This window comes from Ambystoma mexicanum, chromosome 8 (assembly GCF_040938575.1).
Source record: "Ambystoma mexicanum isolate Mex_15411 chromosome 8, UKY_AmexF1_1, whole genome shotgun sequence".
Taxonomy (NCBI): Eukaryota; Metazoa; Chordata; class Amphibia; order Caudata; family Ambystomatidae; genus Ambystoma; species Ambystoma mexicanum.
Genome location: NC_090929.1, coordinates 383,440,686 through 383,461,490, shown reverse-complemented (window position 1 = coordinate 383,461,490; position 20,805 = coordinate 383,440,686). Strand labels below are relative to the sequence as shown.

Below are 20,805 nucleotides of genomic sequence, written 5' to 3'. Positions count from 1 at the left end.
TATACAAATTTGGGAAACCCTCCCTATCTCCTTGATGGGGAAAATAGCCCTGTGTAAAATGGTGTTATTACCTAGGTTATTGTATTACTTTATTAATATCCCATATAAGATCAAGAAGATATTTTTCAAGATGCTAGACACCTACATCAGGGAATAGCTTTGGGGATCCAATAGGCGACAGGTGGCATTAACTACTTTGCGGAGACCTCATGTGGAAGGGGGGGGCTTACACTGCCAGATTACGTGGGATATTACGCGGCGGCCCAGCTACAGACAGTTTCTAATTGGGTGAACACACCAGAAGGAGACTTGAAACGCCTAAAATGGGATCTCCCTAAACACAGGAAAGGAATAGAACTATTGTGGGACCCAACAGTAATTAAAGGAAAGAGCGCAATTGATACAGTACCAAGGGCAGTCTGTACTCAGATACTGGGGAATCCACGAGATTCACTTCTGTATAACCCGGATCTGCCGTTGAGCTTTGACCCAGAGATCAGAGGCATACTGACTAACCTTGACTGGACTAGACTAAGGAGCAAAGGGTGCACAAAAGTGGGAGATCGTTGCGAGGTAAGGAAATCATTACCATTCCAGGAATGGCACCAACGATACGACATGCTCGGAGCCTTTTTAGGTCGATAATTTTGTGGGTTCGGCCTATATCCGCCCTTCTGGATGTGGGAAGCAAGATCTTCTCAATGATTTTATTGGAGGATCTAAATGGTTGGTTGGAATAAAAGAATGGTTGCAACCAGAGAAAATCAGGGTTCTGAAAGGCAATGGGCACTCAGCTTAATAGCTTTGTCTTGTCATTACTTCATTGGACTGAAGAGAAGGGCATTCTTTATTTGGTATATATAGATTTCACCTATGCTTTGATAACTTAAGCAGCGAAAATGTGTGGAGAAAATGGAGTACGGGCTGTCCTAGCGCTATTTTAGAAATATTGATTGCCATGAACACAGATACCAATGTGAGAGTTAGGCTGGATGGTAGAGACCACTTGTCAAAACCTGTGGATACCAAGCGGGGACTACGCCAGGGCTGTGTCCTCGCTCCTGCCATTTTTAATTTTTTATCTCTCCGATTTAGATATCTATCTCAAGGACATTGGTGCCTGCCCACCATGTATTGGTTATCACCCTATCCACTATATGGCCTAAGCCGATGATTTGGTCATAATGGACCAAACCCCAGTGGGGTCCAACAGAGTTTAGAGTCACAGGCCCGATATATGCAAGTAAATGATTTAGAAATCAATATAAATGAGACAAAAATAATGATATGTGCGAAAAAAAAGGGCTGGTAAGAAATGTATATGAACGTTAGATAAGGATATAGTGGAATGTGTTGACCAATATAAGTATTTGGGGCATACAATTTATAATAAAATGCATAAAGGAGTGCATTTTGACAAAAGTGTGGGATATATGTAGCTCAGATGAGGAAATAGAATCTTAAATATGTTGGTTTCTCGTGCATGCCGGTTCTCAAATATTAGACAGCTAAAATAATCTCTGCTCTTCTGTATGATGCAGAGATTTTGAATATCAGGGAATATGAATGGCAAAAATTGGAAGGCTGTATATGGCATAGAGTGTTGGGGTTGCCAGAGTGTGTTTCTGCAGGGATTAGTAGTCAAGAATTAAGATTGCTTTCTCTATCATCCTGCAGAGTCAGCACTTAATACCAGCCTAAGATCTCCTCCCATGTAGCCAGGCAAAGGCAGCCGCTCCCTGATCCTAAACCTCGGGGTGGTATTATGAGGGAGGATTACATGGGAGGAGATGACTGTCAGCGGGAGTGGCGACTCCTTTGGGAGAGATGCAGTATTCATCTTCTTGTGAGAATGAGAGCCCTGTAACTGCCAACTATCTCATGGCATGCTGTCATTGCACAAGTCACTCTCATGAGGAAACCCAAAGAACCTTCTGTGAAAAGTCACCTAGACAGAATAAGTTGTATACCTTGGGAATTCACCAATCAGAGGGGACATCCTCTAATTGCCATGACTCTCTCTTGGGTAGAAGTCTTAGTCACACTTTACTCATATAACATCTCCCAACTCTGATAACATCCAGTTCAAAAATCAAATAGAAATGAATGGGCATAAAGAACTTAAAATTCATTATAGATTTCAAATAGTATGAGGTTTTTATCCTGTCAAGAGAGTGAACCAGGAAAGGGACCACTTGTAGTTAGTCCTGGCAGGCGAGTATACTAGGAAAGAAACAGTTGATTGGAAAAAATGTGGTTGTGGTAAAAAGGTGTTGTGGAAAGACATTTGTAACTTTATCATTCTGAGAAGCTGTTGCCTCACCAAAGGTAGTTGCTGTGCTATCCTGACAAACGAATTCCAATGAAAGAATAATTGTGATATTCCAATATTTGCTTTCCATTCTAACAAATACATTGTGTGGAGGAAAACAATTGCCTGACTCTGGAAGGATATTGTAGAGGAAAATAATTGCTTTGGTTTTTGAACAAAATGTTTGTAAGAGAGACATTTACGTTGCCAGGTGGAGGGACGCATTGGATGGAAAATACATTTTTTGTTGAACTGAGAAGATCATTGTTGAGCCTGAACTTTTCCAAAGGTATTCCTGAATTGATCCAGGGGAAGGGAGTCCAACCCTGGTCACAAGGAGTACTTTCTAAAAACGATAAGTTTGAACTTTTGCACTGTTTGTTGAACTGAAGATAGCCAAATATTCCTTGTACACTTTTATTGCATGTATTAGTGTGAGGATCAGAGACTCTTTGGACACTAGGTTATCTTTCTTTAGTTTTAGTTTGCTAGGCAGGGATATTCTCGTTAGGATAGGGAAAGATAGGCCTTTAGCTCACCCCCTTTTACTTTAACAAATGGCAAACATTGAGAAAACGAAGCTTTGCATTTCTGACACCTCACACATTCATGATGGAATGGAGGGCTCTCATTTCTCCAAAAGATCCTGCTTCCCCCAAAGCAATAACTATTTGTGTATCCGAACTCCATCAAGGCCAGGAATACCAGCATCCAACTTTCGCAATGGGTGCTTGATTGTGAAGGACTCGAATCTAAGATCAATTGAAGTAAAGATACTTTGATATCCAATACCAATGAAGTATAAAGTGCCCACTGGGAATACGACTGATGTACAACTGGGGAGTGTATTACTGATTTTACTTAACATAGATATCAAGCACTCTAGGAGAAATGCTATTAGATACTTGAGGAATATATTAAGAGGTTTTCATGCTTCTCATTACGTAAGAAGTTTATGAAACTAAGGTTCAACTTATATCCCACGTTAGAAGTCATAGGTGGAAGGAAAAACGTACTGTGAAACGCGTAGCCTTCTTGTTTGGGATTCAGCCTTCTCCACGTGTCTTTCACAGTCTTTTGGAGGCAACAATACCCTGCAGGGAACTCCTGGGTTTCTCCACCCGTGGCTCCCGTCCCTCGGTCCGTTGCTCTCCTCCAGTATGTTCGCTTTCGCCCCGAAAGTTCTGCTCTTACTCATGTTCCACCTTGCTCAGAGAGTGTGTCTCTTTTTTTCTGCCTTTTAATCCGTGTGAGGAGAGCTAATATCAGGAGTATGCACTTAGAGTCAAGTGCCTGACTTTGCCTGACCCAATTAGCGGTATTTCCAATGTGAGGTGTACAAGTTAACATGTTTACTCTCAGTCACCCTCTTCCTCGGCCCAGTGTTTGTGTGACAAAAGGGGGCAGGGGAGTTGGGACATCACAGAATCCCATGAAATTGGAGGGATCATGGGTAAGGGAAAGGGAGGAATATCACGTCTCGCCATCGGCGGCATCACCCCCACTCCCCAAGACATCTCAACCAGGTGATCCTCCTGCACTGGTACACCCCCAGGGTCTGGATCCATAGGCGATGGCTGTACCCTGGCCACCTGAGAGAGAGATCCACAGGAACTAACAGGTGAGACACTCTTTGGTTTCTCACAGTATGTAATATGTGTAAAATGTAATCTTTTATGGCGGTCTCTGCAAAAATAAAAGATTGACAGAGTTGAGCCTTTAAGCAGGATTCATCCCTGAAACTAAACATCTCTGCAGACTGAGAGCATCTCAAAACAGATTGGTTACACAGAGCCAGTTCCAATGGCATAAATGACACCTAGGAGGATGCTGTAGGTAGACGTGACTTGATTGCCTAAGACGTTTATGGCACCGCCTCTGTCCGACCTCTACTGGATCTGAGGCATGCAGATATGATGTGTGTGTGTGTGTGTGTGTGTGGCATGGCTAGTGACGTTCGAAGGATTTACTAAGAGAGACCAAAGAAGAAGCCTGATAAAGATTTTTTTACACAGCTAATTTGAATTATTCCCACTCCTGTGGGGTAGGAGAAGATATGGGGAAGGAAGACCCAGGCTAACCGGTCTGCACATGCTGCCATGCAGGATCCTCTGACCGATGCGTTGATCTTTGATGGTGCTTTCCTGAACATGATTGGCGAGTTCTTGAGCTTGCAACTTGAAATTTCTACCCATGAATTCTTAGTAACCTGCATTTTCAATCCTATTAAAAGACAGACCTCCTATGTGCAACAAATATTCAGGTCTTATCTTGATTGGAAGGGGGAGGTTTGGTCAGAATGGCTGGTTTCTGGTCCTCTCTGAACTTCACAAACAGGATACAAAAGGGCTTGTCCTGGGTCTGAACGCACAATAGCCCTGCAGTGCTTTTCTAGGGGAGGATGGAAAAAAGATCTGTGCACCAGGCAAGGGGTTTTGTGGGCACTTTAAACCAGTGAGGTGTTGCTTGCCAGAATTGCAGAAGAATACTCCTTGACATTTGCGCCATCATCGTCACTTTTGGCCGGCATGGCCTAGACAGCCAAGGACTGAGCCAGCATGTAGTGTCTTCCAGCTCTAGCAATAGATTTCTAGGTGCGGGCATATGTTCTCCGGGCCAGGGGTTTTGATGAATTGTGCTACAGAAAGCAGGCGCCCCCATCTTGCACCCATGGGCTGTCAGTCTAAGCAAATACACTGACACAGCCCCCAAGAAAACTATTTGTTCCACTTGCATAAAAGCAACTATTCTGGCTTTGCCTCTGATTGTGGAAACTCTTGCTGTACTTAGCCAGATGGAATTATTCTACCTTGAAAGTCTGTCATGGCATAGCACTTCCCTACACTGCCTGCTAAAAAAATGGCAATTAGCTGTCTAATCTTTCTGAATCCTCTTGTTCTAATATCTTATGCAACAAATCCTGAATCAAAAGTATGCAAACCTCTTTCTGGTGGAGAATCTAAAATATGTAAAATTATTTTCCAGTGGAGAGTCTGGATTTGGGAATAAGGTAGGCAATTCCATTTTTTAAAATAGAGAGGTCACATTTTCAAGATATTTTATAAGTGGCTTTAGATCATGCTTCTTGTTAAAAAAACATTTGCAAACCATTTCTCTTCCAATAACAATGGTGTCTCGAACACTGAAGGTGCTAAGGTCATCACTACCATGAAATTGTGTGAGAGAATCATCTAGAGAAACTTGCTTTTGGAGAGCGAATCATTTCTATTATTTAATTTGATGTTTGTTATTTACTTTGGGCTCGATGGTGCTTATCAAAATGCTGTTCTCGCACTAAACTAAATTTAAGCAAATTCATAAGAGACTAGTTTAAATCTTAGTAGTGTGGTTTGGATTTTATGGACATTTGGTTCATTAAAAGTATGGCAGTGCAGGAAAGAATTGGCAGCAATGGAAATAGCACCACTTTAACCGCACCGCCATAATACGAGTATGTCCCTGGAGTGTGGGATTTCATGCTGGAGGTAAATCGTCCCACTTTCCGACGAAAATCAGTGGAATTACTGCAGTGGTAATTACGCCAAAAACGCCCTATAGAGTCCAATCCGGATTAACTCTGCCATTTGTAATCCAGCAGTAATTCCGCCGGACTAAGTGAGGAAACGGTCAGTCCGTTGGGCAGTATTCCTGCGGTAAATCTGCAGGAACACCGCCCAACTCGTAATAAGGCCCATTGTTCTCCAATTTCCTTTGTTAAATCACAATCCATAGTTGGCAAGTAATGTTATCTTGATCAGTTTTGGAATATTTTTATAAAAATGTGACAATGTGAATGGTCAAAAGTTTAACGAAAGCTTACGTTTTGTGAGATTAATGTTCTACTACAAATCACAAAGGATATCTAGAGGCTTACGGATCAACTTATTGAGACCACTGTCTAAAGAAAGTAAGGAGTTTGTAAAAAGACGCAAAATTACTCTGAATAATCGTTGGATAGAACCTTAACAATACAAGTTTTGGCTACTGTCTTGATAGTGCAAGTGATAGCAGTGATTCAAAGAGATTTACCTCCAGAAAACCACTATAAGACAAACATTTAGATCAACATCTTTAAGTAATACAGTAGCACTAAAGTAGAAGGTATGTACATTTAAAAGTAAATCAAACATCAAACTGAATTAACTCTTCATAGTTTTCAAGAACTGTTTCAGATAAAGGCCATCATCGTAAACTGAATATTTTGACTATAGGAAATGAAGACTGTTCTGTCCCTGAACATAAAAAAGTATGAAGTCACCAACATGTATTCAACCTTTTCTAGAAAGAGAAGAGCAAGAAGACCTCAATAGGCCAGAGAGCCAAACAAAAAATAAAAGATTTGAATTTGGCTACAAACCAAAAGAACTTGGTGATAAATGTATCATTAAGTATACAGAGTCCTTCTGAATTAAGTATATTGAAGGGGTGAAATTTACTCCTGTAAATTCATTGACATTATTTGGGAATAAGGTAGGCAAACAAATTACTTAAATTAAAAGCGTTTTAACAATGAATTCATTGAATTCAAACCAAAAGGTACATTCACACCTTTCATTATTAAATCACGTTTTTAATGACCCTGTTTCATTAACAATGGAGACATTAAACTTTAAGAAATGTAAACATTTCTATTTCAAGCAGAATTAACTCATCATTAAAGGACTACACGTGGACGCAATCACATTTAAGCCAAACGGCAGACAGATTACTGGTACTAATAGGCAAAGAAACACTATGATAAGAAAGGTTTAAGATAGTTGAGTGACACTGAGAAATGCATGACAATAATGGCTGATCGTTTGCAGATCTTTGTATAAAGATTCAATAGATTTAAAATTATGTAGAAGTCAGAAATGGGTCAACTCTAAAACCAGACTTTAATTTTTTTATTGCTTTCATTGATATACAATTTTCACAAAAGTTTAAGATGTCCTTGTATAACTTGACGGACAGCAAGAAAAGCCACTATAAGTCTTTCTTATAGTTGAGTCTCTAATTTCCGTTATTTGGCAGGATTTTGCTCATAAACCTGACCACTGCTATCACAAATGAATTTATTTCCCCCACACATTAAGGCATCCCACCAGTCCTCTGCGTCAAACGATGAAAGTTTCAGAAGATTCTGTCCGAGTGATTTAGTTTGTTCCTCGGTTAAGCCTGGGCAGTGGAGCAAAAGATGCTTCACAATTTCAACAATGGCTTCCCCTTTACACAATCAACATTTATTTAGATCAGTTTTAGTTCGTATTGCAGTGATCTCGTTAGTGGGCAAAAGGTTCAGACGTGTTTCTAGAAATTGGTCTCGATAGAATCTGTTGGGAAATTTGGGCAAATATCCTGGAAGTAGATTAAGTTTCCTTGTTTCGGTTGGTGAAAGTGCTGTTGACTGGTAACCAGAGGCACTGGCAAGAGTGAGTATCTAGGCAGTTTCTCCTAGTTTCTTTTTTACTCTCATAGGATTTGATTTCAAATCGTCTTCCGTACAGTCGATTTCATCCAGTTTGGCTCTGTTGCTGGTTGCCCACTTTTCTAGTGTTATGTTGGTCCCTCCTATTAATTCTTTGTTGATGATCTCAAAGATTTGTGGACGGGTAGGTAAGATGATTTTTCTGAACAGTGCCAGGCTGTTCCATTCTACCACAGCTTTCAGAGAGAAAAGACCCAGCTCCCTGTGTATAATCTGAATTGGAGTGGAGGTCGGGAGACCTAAAGTTCTTTTCCAAAAGAGACCCTCAAGCCGAAGCCATACTTTCTCCAGAATATTTAGCATGTCCTCTGTGCTGTAGGGTCAATGAAGGAACTACTTTTGATTTATAGCAGTTCAGCACAGGCAGTGTTGAGAAGTGGTCATATTTCTTGTTCAATGCCACCACCTGCCTGGCCAGGGTCTTGGTTTTCTCTTGGAGGTAGTCCAACATCGTACTGTTGTTTAGCCAGACTCCTAAATATTTGAAATACTTCACTTGTTCAATCGAAGTAGGACCCAGGGATAATTTCAGGTTCTCCTATTTTATTGATCTTTCAAAACACATAATTTTTGTTTTTCCTGCGTTTATCTCCAGGTTGTTCATGCCAATCTGTTTTTGAAGGCTGTCCAACTGCTGCTGGAGGCCCACTGGAGTTTGATCTATTAAGACCAGATCGTGAGCGTACAGGAGGCGTTTGAGACGGACGCCCCCTATGGTCAGTGGAAAGGATCTGATAGTGGGCTCAAATTGCTGGAGGTCAGCCAAAAAGAAGTTGAACAATGACGGGGCAAGAGGGCAGCCTTGTTTTACGCCTCTAGCTGTACGTCCAGATAGTTTAAGGCGCACTCTCATGGTGGTATTTGAGTGGAGTGCAATCAAGGGTTCCAAGAGGGACGTCGGGCAACTCTGGGCAACCAGTTTTCCCCACAAGCGTTGTCATTTGACTTGGTCGAATGATTGGACCAAGTCTACGAAGGCTACAAAGATTCTTTGTCTGCCCTCCTGCACCATCCCTTTCAGGGTGCTGAGAAGCAAGATTAACCACCCTACCAATCCCCTTAACGAAGTCCGTTTGGAATGGGTCGTTACACCCCACAGCATTGGTCAAGTCTATAGAGCCGTAAACCTTCCCAATTACGTCGAAGAGGGTGATGGGGCAATAGTTCTTTGGTTTTTCCCTTTGTCTATTGACTTCCTCCATGAGCTGGGGATCGTGTGGGTTAGAGTGCTTTGCTCGACCAGTTTATGAATGAAGAAAGCCCATGCCTCTGGATGTGGATGTTCCTTTAGCATAGCATTGGTCAATCCTTCGAGCCGGGGGACCTTGAAGCGTTTAGCTTTCTTAGCTTCCTCAGTATGTGGTCTACATCGTGGGGATGTCCCATGGTTCGGTCATATTCACTGGGGGTTGGATATCAGCATCTTTCTTTTCATGAAAGAGTTTTGAAAAGTGGCCCACCCAGTTCTTTCACTTGTTCTGCTGGAGATTGTTGGTGTTGCCTGCCGTGGATATGACCAAAAGTCTTTCATCTTTCTTCAACAGATCACTTTTAGCATGTTTTCAGAGTCATTTTGGTACATTTCTGCTCTTTACGTAAAGAGCCCATTTTTATAGATTTTGTTTGCCATGATTGCCTTTTCTATGTCATCAGGATGTTTTTTTTTGGCTGCTATTCGTCTTGCTTTTCTCAACATTCTTTTTTCTGCGAGTAGGACATCATATACATGGATTCTTTTTGTTATCTCTGTCCGAGGTCCTCGTTTTGTAGTGCAATAGCATTCCAGAAGGGGAGTGTAGTCCACTTTTGCATTCTCCGTATTGGTGCCTTCAGGCCTTCGATTCTTTATGAATTCCGATGTTAAATTTGTCAATTGCAGGTTTACACAGTTTTAATTATGTGCCTATATTGCATTCCGTCACTGATGTCATCATTTTCTGTCTTTCTGGTTCTGCCGCAGCAAACAAGCTTATCTACAGCAAGTTCTAGTCACTGTTAGAAGTCTTGATCAGTTCAAAAGATGAGACAAGATGCAAGAGGTTCCTGGACACGAAGATCTAGTCGATTACTGCGTGTTGATCAGCTCTGCCCCAAGTCGCTGTTGGCGGTACATCCCCTTCAATTTGACTGTTTAACATATGCAGGTCACGTGAAGCCATAAGTGACATCCATGAGGTTCCTCTGTCAACTGAGGAAGACCTTCGTTGAATTCCCCCCCTTGCGTAATCACCCATAATGCCTTAAGGTCGCCGCATAGGATAATGTAGGGGGTGTGCTGGATGGTATTGTAACGCTCACCTGATTCCCACGGAGGCGCAGGTCTGGCTTCGAGTGCTGATGCTTCTTCAATGGTGAAGCGCAGGACTCTGAAGATGGACAGGAAGGGCCCTCTACTCTGTCTTCTCCGGCTCGCAGGAATATTCTCCTGTGCGTGAAAAGGGAGTATTACCTACTGACTGAGTTATGCTCAAGCCTCCCACTCTCTTCCAACCCTCCACGATTCCCCGTGAAGTCTCACCTTAGGGTCAGGAAGGATGAGCTCTCCATCCTGCTTCTGATGCAGGGGCGCGTTGAAACCCAGTTACTTCACTGGATTGAGGATTGATGGGAGTTCAGGTAAGCTTGACTATTCAGGTAAGGCTCTGTAAAAGTTCTGTTGCAAGTTCAAAAGTCCCAGCTTAATAATAATGTTCATTGTCTTTTTGCAGCAAGCGCTAATGCTTTATGTCTTTTTTCCCCATAGGGGCCGGGGTCCGGAAAATGCCTGGAAGCGGCAAGACCCGAAATGAAATGGGAATGACCCAACAGGTAAGTCTTATTCCCTTCCTTCTCTCACCTCTTATTCTTGTCTTTTTCTCTAGCCTCTGGGAAGTGACTGTGTATCCGGATGATCGCTGCTGAAGATGGAGGAACCCAGGAAAGGTGAGTGACATGCAGCGCTGCAGCGATCGTAACGAAATGCTTTTAAAAATAATGTCTTCCCTTTCAGGATCGTCGGTGATGTCTCCGTGGTGCAGATTTAGCTGGTAAGGTCTCTTGTCTCCCTTTGCAGGTGACCCAGGATGCTGACAGGCGTGGCTGAAATCCAGATGCAGGAGCCGACACGGTGAGCGTCCAGTTGCGAGGAGCAGAACAACGCGAAGCGTGAGTTGCTGATCGGGTGTGGTTTAAATAGCTTTGGAAGAAGTCCCAAGTGTGTATCCTTCCTCCGATCAGGTATGTATCCTTCCCCGACCACACACGGGTGGAAAGTAGTCCCACAGGTAAAGTAGTTCCATTCAGGCCTCAAGAGGGCCTGGATGTGGCAGCATGGTCTGCATCAGGTAAGTGCACATTAAAACACTTGAACACATGTCTAGCTTTATGAGCCTGGCGCCCTAGGCGCCAGGACAGAGGTCCAACATGAGCCTGGCGCCTACGGCGCCAGGACTGCGTCCAAAGGGCCCCAGCTTGGGCCCGCTGGCACTCCCCTGGGGGAAATGATGCCTGCCTCTGAGGTTGCTGGGTCGGACCTGGCTCCTTGGAGGTAGGCATCATGACAGGTATATGCATCATCAATCAAGCCGGTAGTTGTATCTAGGAAGGTCTTGTTTAACAATTCTTGCGGATTCCAATACAGGTTTATGATTACCATGGTGGATGTCTTGTCCTGGTTCAGTTCAGTGGGCGTCTCCATCTCACCAAGAGTTCTTGGGCAAATAAGTTGGAAAACATTATTTTACAGAGGTTCAGGACGCTACGAGATCTTAACGCTGTTAATAGGCCAGATGTGGGTGGTCCTTTTTGTCCTTTTGCTGCTGGACTCAGGACTACTTCATATCCGTCAAAAGTGGGTTTTTCACTCAGCCAGGCTTCCTGAAGGCATAACAAGTCGTAGTCTTCCAAGTTGTGCTGTCAAGTGTTTGAAGCCCCTTGTATTCCAGGAAGCCATTCTGAGTTTGCGATTGCATGTTTTTGGCGGGAGGAACAGGTGCTTCTTGGGTGGCTATGCGGGGTCCCACTGCACCAGGGCTCCCGGGAGCCAGGATCAGTTTGGCTGTTCCGGCCCCTGTTTGTGTCCGCTTGGAGGGATTCTTGCGCCTCTACTTTTGCCCGAGGCCCAGTCTGGTTGGAATGTAACACTAAGTTAGAATCTCAGGAATTTGGGGACACGGCCCGTTTCTAATGGGTCTAGAAGGATTTGTATCTCCCTTGATCTTCTCTGGATCTCAGCACCTGGGGATATGGGTTTACTGGTTCTTTCCGCCGTTATTATGGTTGCGTCATCCCCCCCCCCACTCCCCATGTCCCCTCAGTGTCCCATAAGTGAACCCGTACATCCACAGGGGCGATCACTGGGGTTAGGGCAAAACCTAGTATTATCAGACTTTCAGCTGCGTCCAGCAGCATCCCCTTTAACACTGGTGATGGTATGTGTAGGTATATGCTGTCCATACGTTGTTCGTCCCCAAATTCAATGATCTTCAGGTCTTTTGAAAGGCCTTGGCGTAGATTGGAAATACAGTGAAAGAGTTCCATGACTGTTTTTCTTTTTATTATTAGATCATCTCCATTGTCCAGGATTCTCTCAAGTTTTAGTGAGCTTAGACTGTTGTGTTTTGAGCTCACTGATGGGTTTCTCAGGGTTTGTGGGCCAATAACCTTGTCTTCAAGTCGTCTCCGGTCTGAAGTTCCTTTCAAACCTTGTCTTGTCAGTTAAGGGGAGATCTGTAAAGGTGCTTCAGTTTTCTTCCCTGTGTCGATTATTCTGTCTAGATATCGGGACTGGCGGTGGGGACGGGTCAATGCCCTTTTTCTCCTGTTCTCAGGCTGCGAGTGATCGAGGGGTACCCTGGTTGACCTTATACCAGGTTGAAGTGGCTTGTTATCCAGTTTGTCACCTTGGTTATGTCTCTTAGACCCGCTCTTTTTTTCAGAAAGGGTCAGAAAAACAGGAGAGCTTGTCCCCTCTGTAATTCAATTGGGCGTGGGTACGGTTGTTTTGTTTTCCTGGTGCAGGTACTGGGATCCCTGGAGTCCGGTGCCTTCCATGATCAGTTCCGACTCTTCGATTGAGTACAAAAATAATTAAACAGTTCTTGCATCTTTTGGGTTTTGTCTTTTGCTGCCATTTCCATGGGCCCCACATTTCCCACGGGCCAGGTCGTTGGTAAAGTTTCAGAGGGTTGCTTTCCTTTGCTCCTTCCTGGGTGCGGGTTTAGGGGCTGCATTTGTTCTTTGACATAGTTGGCTAGCTTCAGCTGTGAAAGTGAAGATAGGGTTTCGGGCCATAACAGGGTCTGTTTTGGAGTCCTAACAGTGTCTTTCTTCTTCATCCCCCGAGCAAAGATGGAACATTCTTGGTTATTGACGCAGATAGAGTCTTCGGTTCCTTTCTGTTTTTTACCTGGTTCCATCTCCCCGATTCTAGGTGGGGCTCCAGGAATTGCTAGGGTACCACAGTCGTTGGCCCCTGTTTTCATTTTTGTCGTGCCATTTGTAGTGTGTTCCCTTTCTTCAAACGTAAGTGTCATTGGAGATGAACCCCCCTCCTCGTGTTCAAGGTGTTATTTTTTGTGTTAACCGTCACTTCACCCGCGAGGTCCACTTGTATGTTTTCCCATAATTGAGTCTGTGTAGATTGTGGACAGGAAGTGCATAGGACGCGCTTTCGCATTTTCCTTACAGTTTCAGGATGAGATGGATTTGTTCCTGAATCAAATTCCTTGTTTCATTGGCAGTGATGTACCCTTCCATGAACAGGAGTTTCGAGTGCATCATTGCCATCAGAGTTGTGTGATCCTTTAAGGTGTTGTTTATTGATTCATATAATTTGATAAACTGTGCCAGAGCAATAGTTAGGGACAACGTTATTGTTATTAAGTCGGGTTTCTTTGCTTTTTTTCCCTTTTCCGTATGTAAATGTGTTTGCTGTGACCGTTTGTTGTTGTCTCGAAATTTGAAATGGAAGAGTCCGATTAGGGGTCTAAGGAATGAGTAACATTTTGTTTCCAGGTGTGGGGGTTCGCTTTCCAAAGTGCGTGGCTCAAGTGTCATGTTTATGTGAGGCCTTTTCGGGTCGCTTGACTGTTGCTCGTTCCTGGCCTCTTTACTCATACCAGCTGATGGATTCGCTCTCGGTTCCTCCAGTGGTTGTTTTGCTATGGGCTCTGCCGCCGTTTTCTTAGACACAAAGTCCGCAACATAAGCCGGCTGTGTTTCCTTCAGGAGTGTTAATTTGTCGCTAGTTGCTTTATGGGGGATTTGTTCATTAAGGGGGTCTGCTCCGCAGCCCACTCAACTCCTGGTCTCCTCCTTTTTGTGCATTATTGTAATGTGGGAACTTGTTGTCTTTAGGGGGGCATGGTGCATAAGGATTCCTCGTGGTGGCGTGATCTTGTGCTGGTAACAGGGTGGTACGGAGTGCCCTTTCAAGGGAAAAGGCACAGTAGCACTCGCTCCAGGGTCCGGTAGGTCAGCCGTGTTGGTTAAGGCAGTCCATCGAAGGAATTTTCGCATCAGAGAGTTCTGCCGAGGGGTTAAAGGGGAACGTTTTCCCAGACTGGGTTTGAGGGATCGGGAAGTAGACTTGGGCTGAAAGAAAACTGACAAGCTCAAAGCTGAGCGACTTCCTTTGGAGATCGCCTTTCGGTAAGTTTGTTGAGGGTTTGCACCCTCTTTGTTGAATTTGTTTGGAAGCGGTGTTTGCAGGCAGTGTGGAAGCTTTAGCTTTTTTAGTCTTATCCGCTTGCGCTTGAAATGTTGCTGCATTTGATGATGTTGATTTTTTCCTGGAGAACCTGGGTGGACTTCCGTCCTCAGTTTGAGATGCTGTGCAGGTATTGCAGTTTGTTGGATACGCATTAAGACTTGTGGATTGTGCTTCGGTAGAAACATCATCCCTGATGTTCCCTCGCAATTAAGAGTTGCCCCGCCCCTCGATGTCCGCTTCGTTTACTATTTCATCAGGGTCCAACGTAGGTGTCTTTTCTTATGGACCTAGTGGGATTTGCTCCTGAGGAATGTCCAGAGTGCAGGTACATTAGGCCCCTCTGCTCGAACTAGAGTCTGGGGCTTGAGCAGCACCAAGGTGGATCGATTTGGCGGGCTGCAGAGCCGGGCGGGTAACATGGAAAGCAGGGGTTCCCGAGGCGTAGGTTGACATGTGGCATTGATCGCATTGGCGTCATCGGCCAAGGGCGAGTTATCGTTCTCTCTGCTACCTTTCATTCTTTCTTCCAAGTCTCTGTGCTGGGGGGCAATCTGGCCCTCCATTAAGGTTGCTTCCGTAGCGGCCATTGGGCTTGTTGTTTCTGGTGTACTCAAGCTGTTTGGAGAAGAGTCCCTGCCCACTATCCCAGACTGTGTCCACGGGTGGCTCATACTCTGGGCACTTACTTTGCCGAAGATAAATGTGTCCAAGGATGTCGTGGGGCCAGAAGGTTCCAGGTCGTTCAGACAGTCTGTTTCGGCTGGAGGGTTGGATGAAGCCTGGCACAGCAGTTGCAACGGCGGCGGGTTAGGGGAATAGTTGTTAATGGGTTTGAGGGATCGGGAAGTAGGAGTAGGGGTTAGAGGGTTAGAGACAAGGAGATGTTAATTGAGGCAGTTCTGGATTTTTGTTTACCCGTAGGGTGGAACGTCTCTCCTTTGGTGGGATGTGTTGTAGGTAGAGCAACTTGTAGGAACCGAGGTTCGGGTTCTCCGTCACCTTTTCTCAGAAACTTGGAGCTAGGCAAGTTCTGACCTTCATTCATCCTGCAAATGCCCTCAGGGGGCCCTGGACCTTCTGGTTCTGCACGGACTGCAGCAGACTGCAACTCTACAGCCAACTCCGCCAACTCTACAGCCAACCAGACATTATTAAACAGCCTAAGATCCAGCTTTACTATTTTCTTTATTTTGCCAAAGGTGCATTCTCCTTCATTGATGCCTATAAATTGGCGCTACAGAAAGATCTTTACAAAGTCTCGGTAAGTACTAGGGCTGTAACGAATAGCATATTTATTGACAAACTATTCGGTATTCGGCCTAAGCCGAATATGAAGCCGAATAGTTGCTTTATTTAATAAATCATGTTCCGAACTTAAAAAAACACACTTATTAAAAACAAAAACAAAGCACCATTTTAAATGCATTCTATATTTTTATTTCTCTTCATTGTAATTAATGTAGCATCTTTATTTAAAGTATAAAAGTCAGAAATAAAGCAGATCTAACCAAAATGAAGGGATCAAATGTACTGATTGTTGCATATTCAGTGCCAGTTTATGGAAGGAGGCTTCACAAATGCAAAAGGACTGCCTTTGTGAATCAGATGCGTTTGAGTTTCGAAACTTGTTTGCAGCTCCCATAGGAATGTATGAAATGGTTCATGTCGGCGCATGCAGGACACAAGTCAAGAAGAAATCTGAAATGCGTGACTCCATCTCACAACTATTCACCCCACCCCAACAAATGCTGCTCACTTTTCACTTATCCTAGCCACTCTTTCTCGCGAATACACAAACATATGCAACTTATAATTCCTGAAAAAAATGTCAGATAATGCTAAACTAAGGACTCAAGTCCTTAAAAAAAGAAAAGGGGGGAATATGAACTACACAATGGAAAGTGACATGACAGGAACTGGAAGTATCTATGCACATTTCTTTCAGTTTGTTTTTTCCAACTGAAAAATGTGCATATTGCATATAAACATTCGCCAAAAGAAAAGATGTTCAGGTATTGCTGCAGTATAAAAGATGAGCACTTTTTTTTATCTAAGAATCTGTAGCAAAACATGCCCTAAAGAGCAGATTACAATATAAGATATTTTTTAAGCTGTGTGATAGCAATTTGTCTGGTCCAATTCTATTCAGTTCATGTTGCTTTGTATTCAAATGAGAATGTCCAAGTATTGTGCAAGAGCCGAATAGCAAGAAACTATTCGGCCGGAGCCGAATAGCTTTTTTTCAGCCGGAATTCGGCCAAATACTTACTCGAAGCTGAAGTTCAGTACACCCCTAGTAAGTACATTTACTTTTTTCTTCAATCATCAATAACAAATACTAAGATACGATACTACAGAGTCCCTACAAAAATGACAACAAATACAACTATCACAGATATATGAGGTATTATTGAAGTTGAAAGGGTGCACACCTCAACCCCACACTGTAAGGGGATATAAATTGCTCAGTGGTTGTGAACAGATGAAATAATACTTAAAAAGAAATTAGTTATTGATCTTTCTGAGATCCTACTGACTAATACGTATTTTCATTATAATTAATTCTTTGTCAGCAAATCTACAACTGTTGTATGAAAACAACATTTAGTAACACATTTGAGGCAATCCATAATGGAAATGTGGTAGTGGAAACAACATATGAAAACGTGGAGTGATTATATTCACGTTTGTGGTGTATGGAAAGCAATATTTGAGTAAATAACCTCTTTGTGTTATTAGGTCAAATTAATAAATCCCATTCAATTTACCTGTACAAAACATGCCCCATGTGTACAATACTTGGATAATAATTTCAATGTTGTCAATAATAAGTTTAACTACTATTTGCAAAAAATAACTTCACTCCTGCAATAAACCGGACGCGAGGGACAGATATGTCCCGACATGGGTCTAAAACCTGCTGTACATAAAGATCCAAGCTACACCTCATTGATGATGCCAAATGACATGTCTTAGGTTGCTTGTGGTTCCCTGCGGAAGGGATGCGACCTAGCAGTGCAGGCTGTACTGACCTCTGCGTGGGGACTATGTCAGTGGTGCATATTGGTCTTTCCCTTTCTGAAACGACATAGCGGGATTGAAAAACAAAGGACTCTGGAATGCTGCTGCATACAAAAATCTTACCAAAAAAGTTAAAAGGCAAGTAGCAGCCATACAGGATTAAAAAAAAACCCAGAACATCTTAAACCTACGATGTTCTTTCTTTATAGAGAGAATGGCCACTGATTTTATCAGCGGGACAAAAACATTTAAAACAATGCTCAATAGTCATTCAATCGTATGGCTTAGGAGATGCAAAGTCTAGGCTCTATCCAAGGTACCATTTCTGGGAATTGGGTATATCAAATGTTTCTACTAACCTGGGTCAGCATCCACAGGGTCTGGGACCCAGTCCTCTGGTTCTGAAATATCATCATCACTGTCCTGCCCATTATCAAGAGTCACTGGGTCTGCTTTTGAGAGTTCATTGGCTAAATCACTTGATCCTTCAGTATCACCAGTGAGGCCTGCTACAATCTGTCGAACAGTATCGTCCCTTGTCCTAATAAAAGATAAAGATAAAGCCATACATCTTTAAAAATATCTTAAACAAATAAGGTTAGTGCTAGTTCATGAATAATGTCAACACGTGCACCATTTCCTCAATAATTATGCTGTGATCAGTGTATGAAGACTTTGTGTTAAGATGCTACTATTTTGCCAGACAAAAAGTATTTTTATTCAAGTCTTCAGTGATGTGTAAATAATGTGGATTTCCCCTGCTCTGTCACAATTCTAGAGACTACACCGTGTGGAGTTTCCTCTTCACTGCTCATCAGGTACGCTTAACATGCGTAACTCCTTAACATAAGTCATACTGAATCCCGACTGAATGTTCAAACAAACCTTTCTATGAGCAACTGTGCAGGTTTGGTGCTACAAATCAAATCGTCACTGGGCTACATCACCTTCATTCCAAGTGGAAAATATCCTCATTGTTTGAGCTTCCATACTCATCAACTGAGACAAACTGAAGGACTTGATTGTCTTTTCCACAATCGTTTCCTCTCCTCTGGCACCAAGGCCCAGAGAAGAGTCTCCTAGCTATGCATACAAATGAAAGCACAGATAAGCTTTGTACCAAATAAAACCTTTCCTTCCTTCCTTCCTACAGTGCAAGCCCACACCCTTTACCATATAGACTGGGGTAAAACCCTCCTCACTGGTATCCCCCACCAAAATCCCTACCAATTCCATTTTCAATGCTGCTATGTGACCGATTGCCATCAACCCCAAACGTAATCACAACACTAGTCTAATTAGCTGCTGTCCCATGTCTGCATACAGTTCAAAGCATTTGGAAGACCAGCCTGTGACAGGGTCAGTGCCATGATCCAGTCAGGGAAAAGGGGAGGTGGGGGAACTCCAGTCTCTGAGACTGCCTCATGTGCCATTATTATAAAATGTATAAAGCACGGACTAAGGCCGAGGGCATCTAGGTGCCATGCCTGTGAATGGTGCCACCCTCGGTCACAAAATACCTCACAGCACTTTTTCTGGCCAACTCCCAAGGAGCACCTGGGAGCAATCAAGAAAACCCAGAACGGAACCAAATGAAGAGTAAAACAGAAAAACTTCAACTAGTATTGAACATGAGCCATCACCACAACCGAACAGCATCCAGCACCTCAGAAAAGCAAAGGACTCCCCAAAACAACAGGAAAACGTACTTCCAGACTGACAAGGAACAAGTTACTTCCCTGTAAATGTTGTTCTCCAGCATGGGTCTGGCATGGATTCACAAGCTCATGAATATTCCCAGTCGTCAGACTGGGAATCCTCAGTAAATGAAAAAATCTGTTTCAGTTGCATTTCTGAACTGTCTTTCTCCTAACAACCAATCACTGAGCTCTGGGTCACACTGTCCCCAGCCAATGACTGCCCTCTACCTAAGCCCCCCTCCTTGGGTAGCTATCTTCAGATTTGGTAGCCCGTAAAGTGGCAGTAGGACCAAGAAAAGAGCCGCAGAGGAGTAGGCGGGAGGGTTCGCATGTGAATCCATGCCAGACCCATGCTGGAGAATAACAGTTACAGGTAAGTAACTTGTTCCTTCTCCAGCATGGTGTCTTGCATGGATTCACATACTCATGAATAAAGAACAGATAGCAGTACACACATGCACAACCACGGGAGGTGGCAAGACTCAACATAAGCATCTCTTTCCTCCTCACCAGGCTCACCTTCAAGCGAACAGGTTGCGCAGCACTGCTTGGCCGCCTCTGGACTCCTCCCTGGAATCCCTGTCGATGCAGTAGAATTTCGTGAAGGAAGGTGTGTGTCGACCTCCACGTAGCAGCCCCGCAGATGTCCAGTAGGGGCACACCAGACAGGAACGCCGTTGTAGCAGCGATCGCCATGGTGGAATGGGCTCTCGGACGGCCAGGCAGTGGTCGGTTTGCCAACCGGTGACAGTAGGTGATACAGCCGGAGAGCCAACTGGAAACTAAAGCCTTGGACAGGGCCTTCCCATTGTTAGTTTTCCAGAAAAACTTTGTGCAGGCCATATAAAACTTCAGTGCTCTAGCCACATCCAGCGAGTGCAAATCCTTTCAGCCGACGACAAAGGCGTCGGAAAAAACACAGGCAACACCAAGGGCTCGCTAAAATGAAAGTCTGACGGCCCCTTGGGCATGAAGGAGGGGTGCGTCCGCAGCACCACCCTCATCTTGTAGATAGTCAAGTAAGGTGGTTTACAGGAGAGGGCCTGGATCTCACCCACCCGTCGTGCAGAGGTGATGGCCACGAGAAAAGCTGTTTTCCACGACAGAAACTTGAGTGGAACAGAATGCATAGGCTCGAACGGTGGTCCCATGAGCCTAGTAAGAAACACATTGAGCTCCCACGCCGGGGACGGAGCCTTCACTGGTGGGAACGAGCAGAATAGTCCCTTGGTGAATTCTTTGACCAATCGGTGCGACCATAAGGAGAGTCGTCCTGGGGATCTGGTGAAGTGGGAGATAGCCGCCAGATGAACCTTGATGGAGGCGTGTGCCAGCCCCGACTTGGCCACTGACAGCAAATATGGAAGTACCTGAGGGGCCTTGACCTTCAGAGGGTTGATCTTCTGGGAACGGCACCAAATAGCAAATCCCTTCCAGTTAAGCACATAGCATTTCAAAGTAGATGAAACTTTCTTGCAGTCCCCCGGGAGATCGTAGCCACCGAATTCTAGCGCTGCAGGAGCCAAGCCTTCAGGTTCAGCGACCCTGGATTGTGGTGAAGAATGGCACCTCCTTCCCTGGCAAGAAGACCCACGACCACTGGCAGCTTGACTGG

At 44.0% G+C, this 20,805-nt stretch overlaps 1 protein-coding gene across 1 annotated transcript in view; it reads right to left on the bottom strand.

The window, feature by feature from the left end:
* ANAPC2 (anaphase promoting complex subunit 2) overlaps positions 1-20,805 on the bottom strand; it is a 649,174-nt gene that overhangs the window by 283,703 nt on the left and 344,666 nt on the right. The window contains exon 7 of the mRNA XM_069609853.1: positions 17,850-18,031. Coding sequence (XP_069465954.1) covers positions 17,850-18,031 — 182 coding nt within the window. The remainder of the gene's footprint in view (positions 1-17,849; positions 18,032-20,805) is intronic.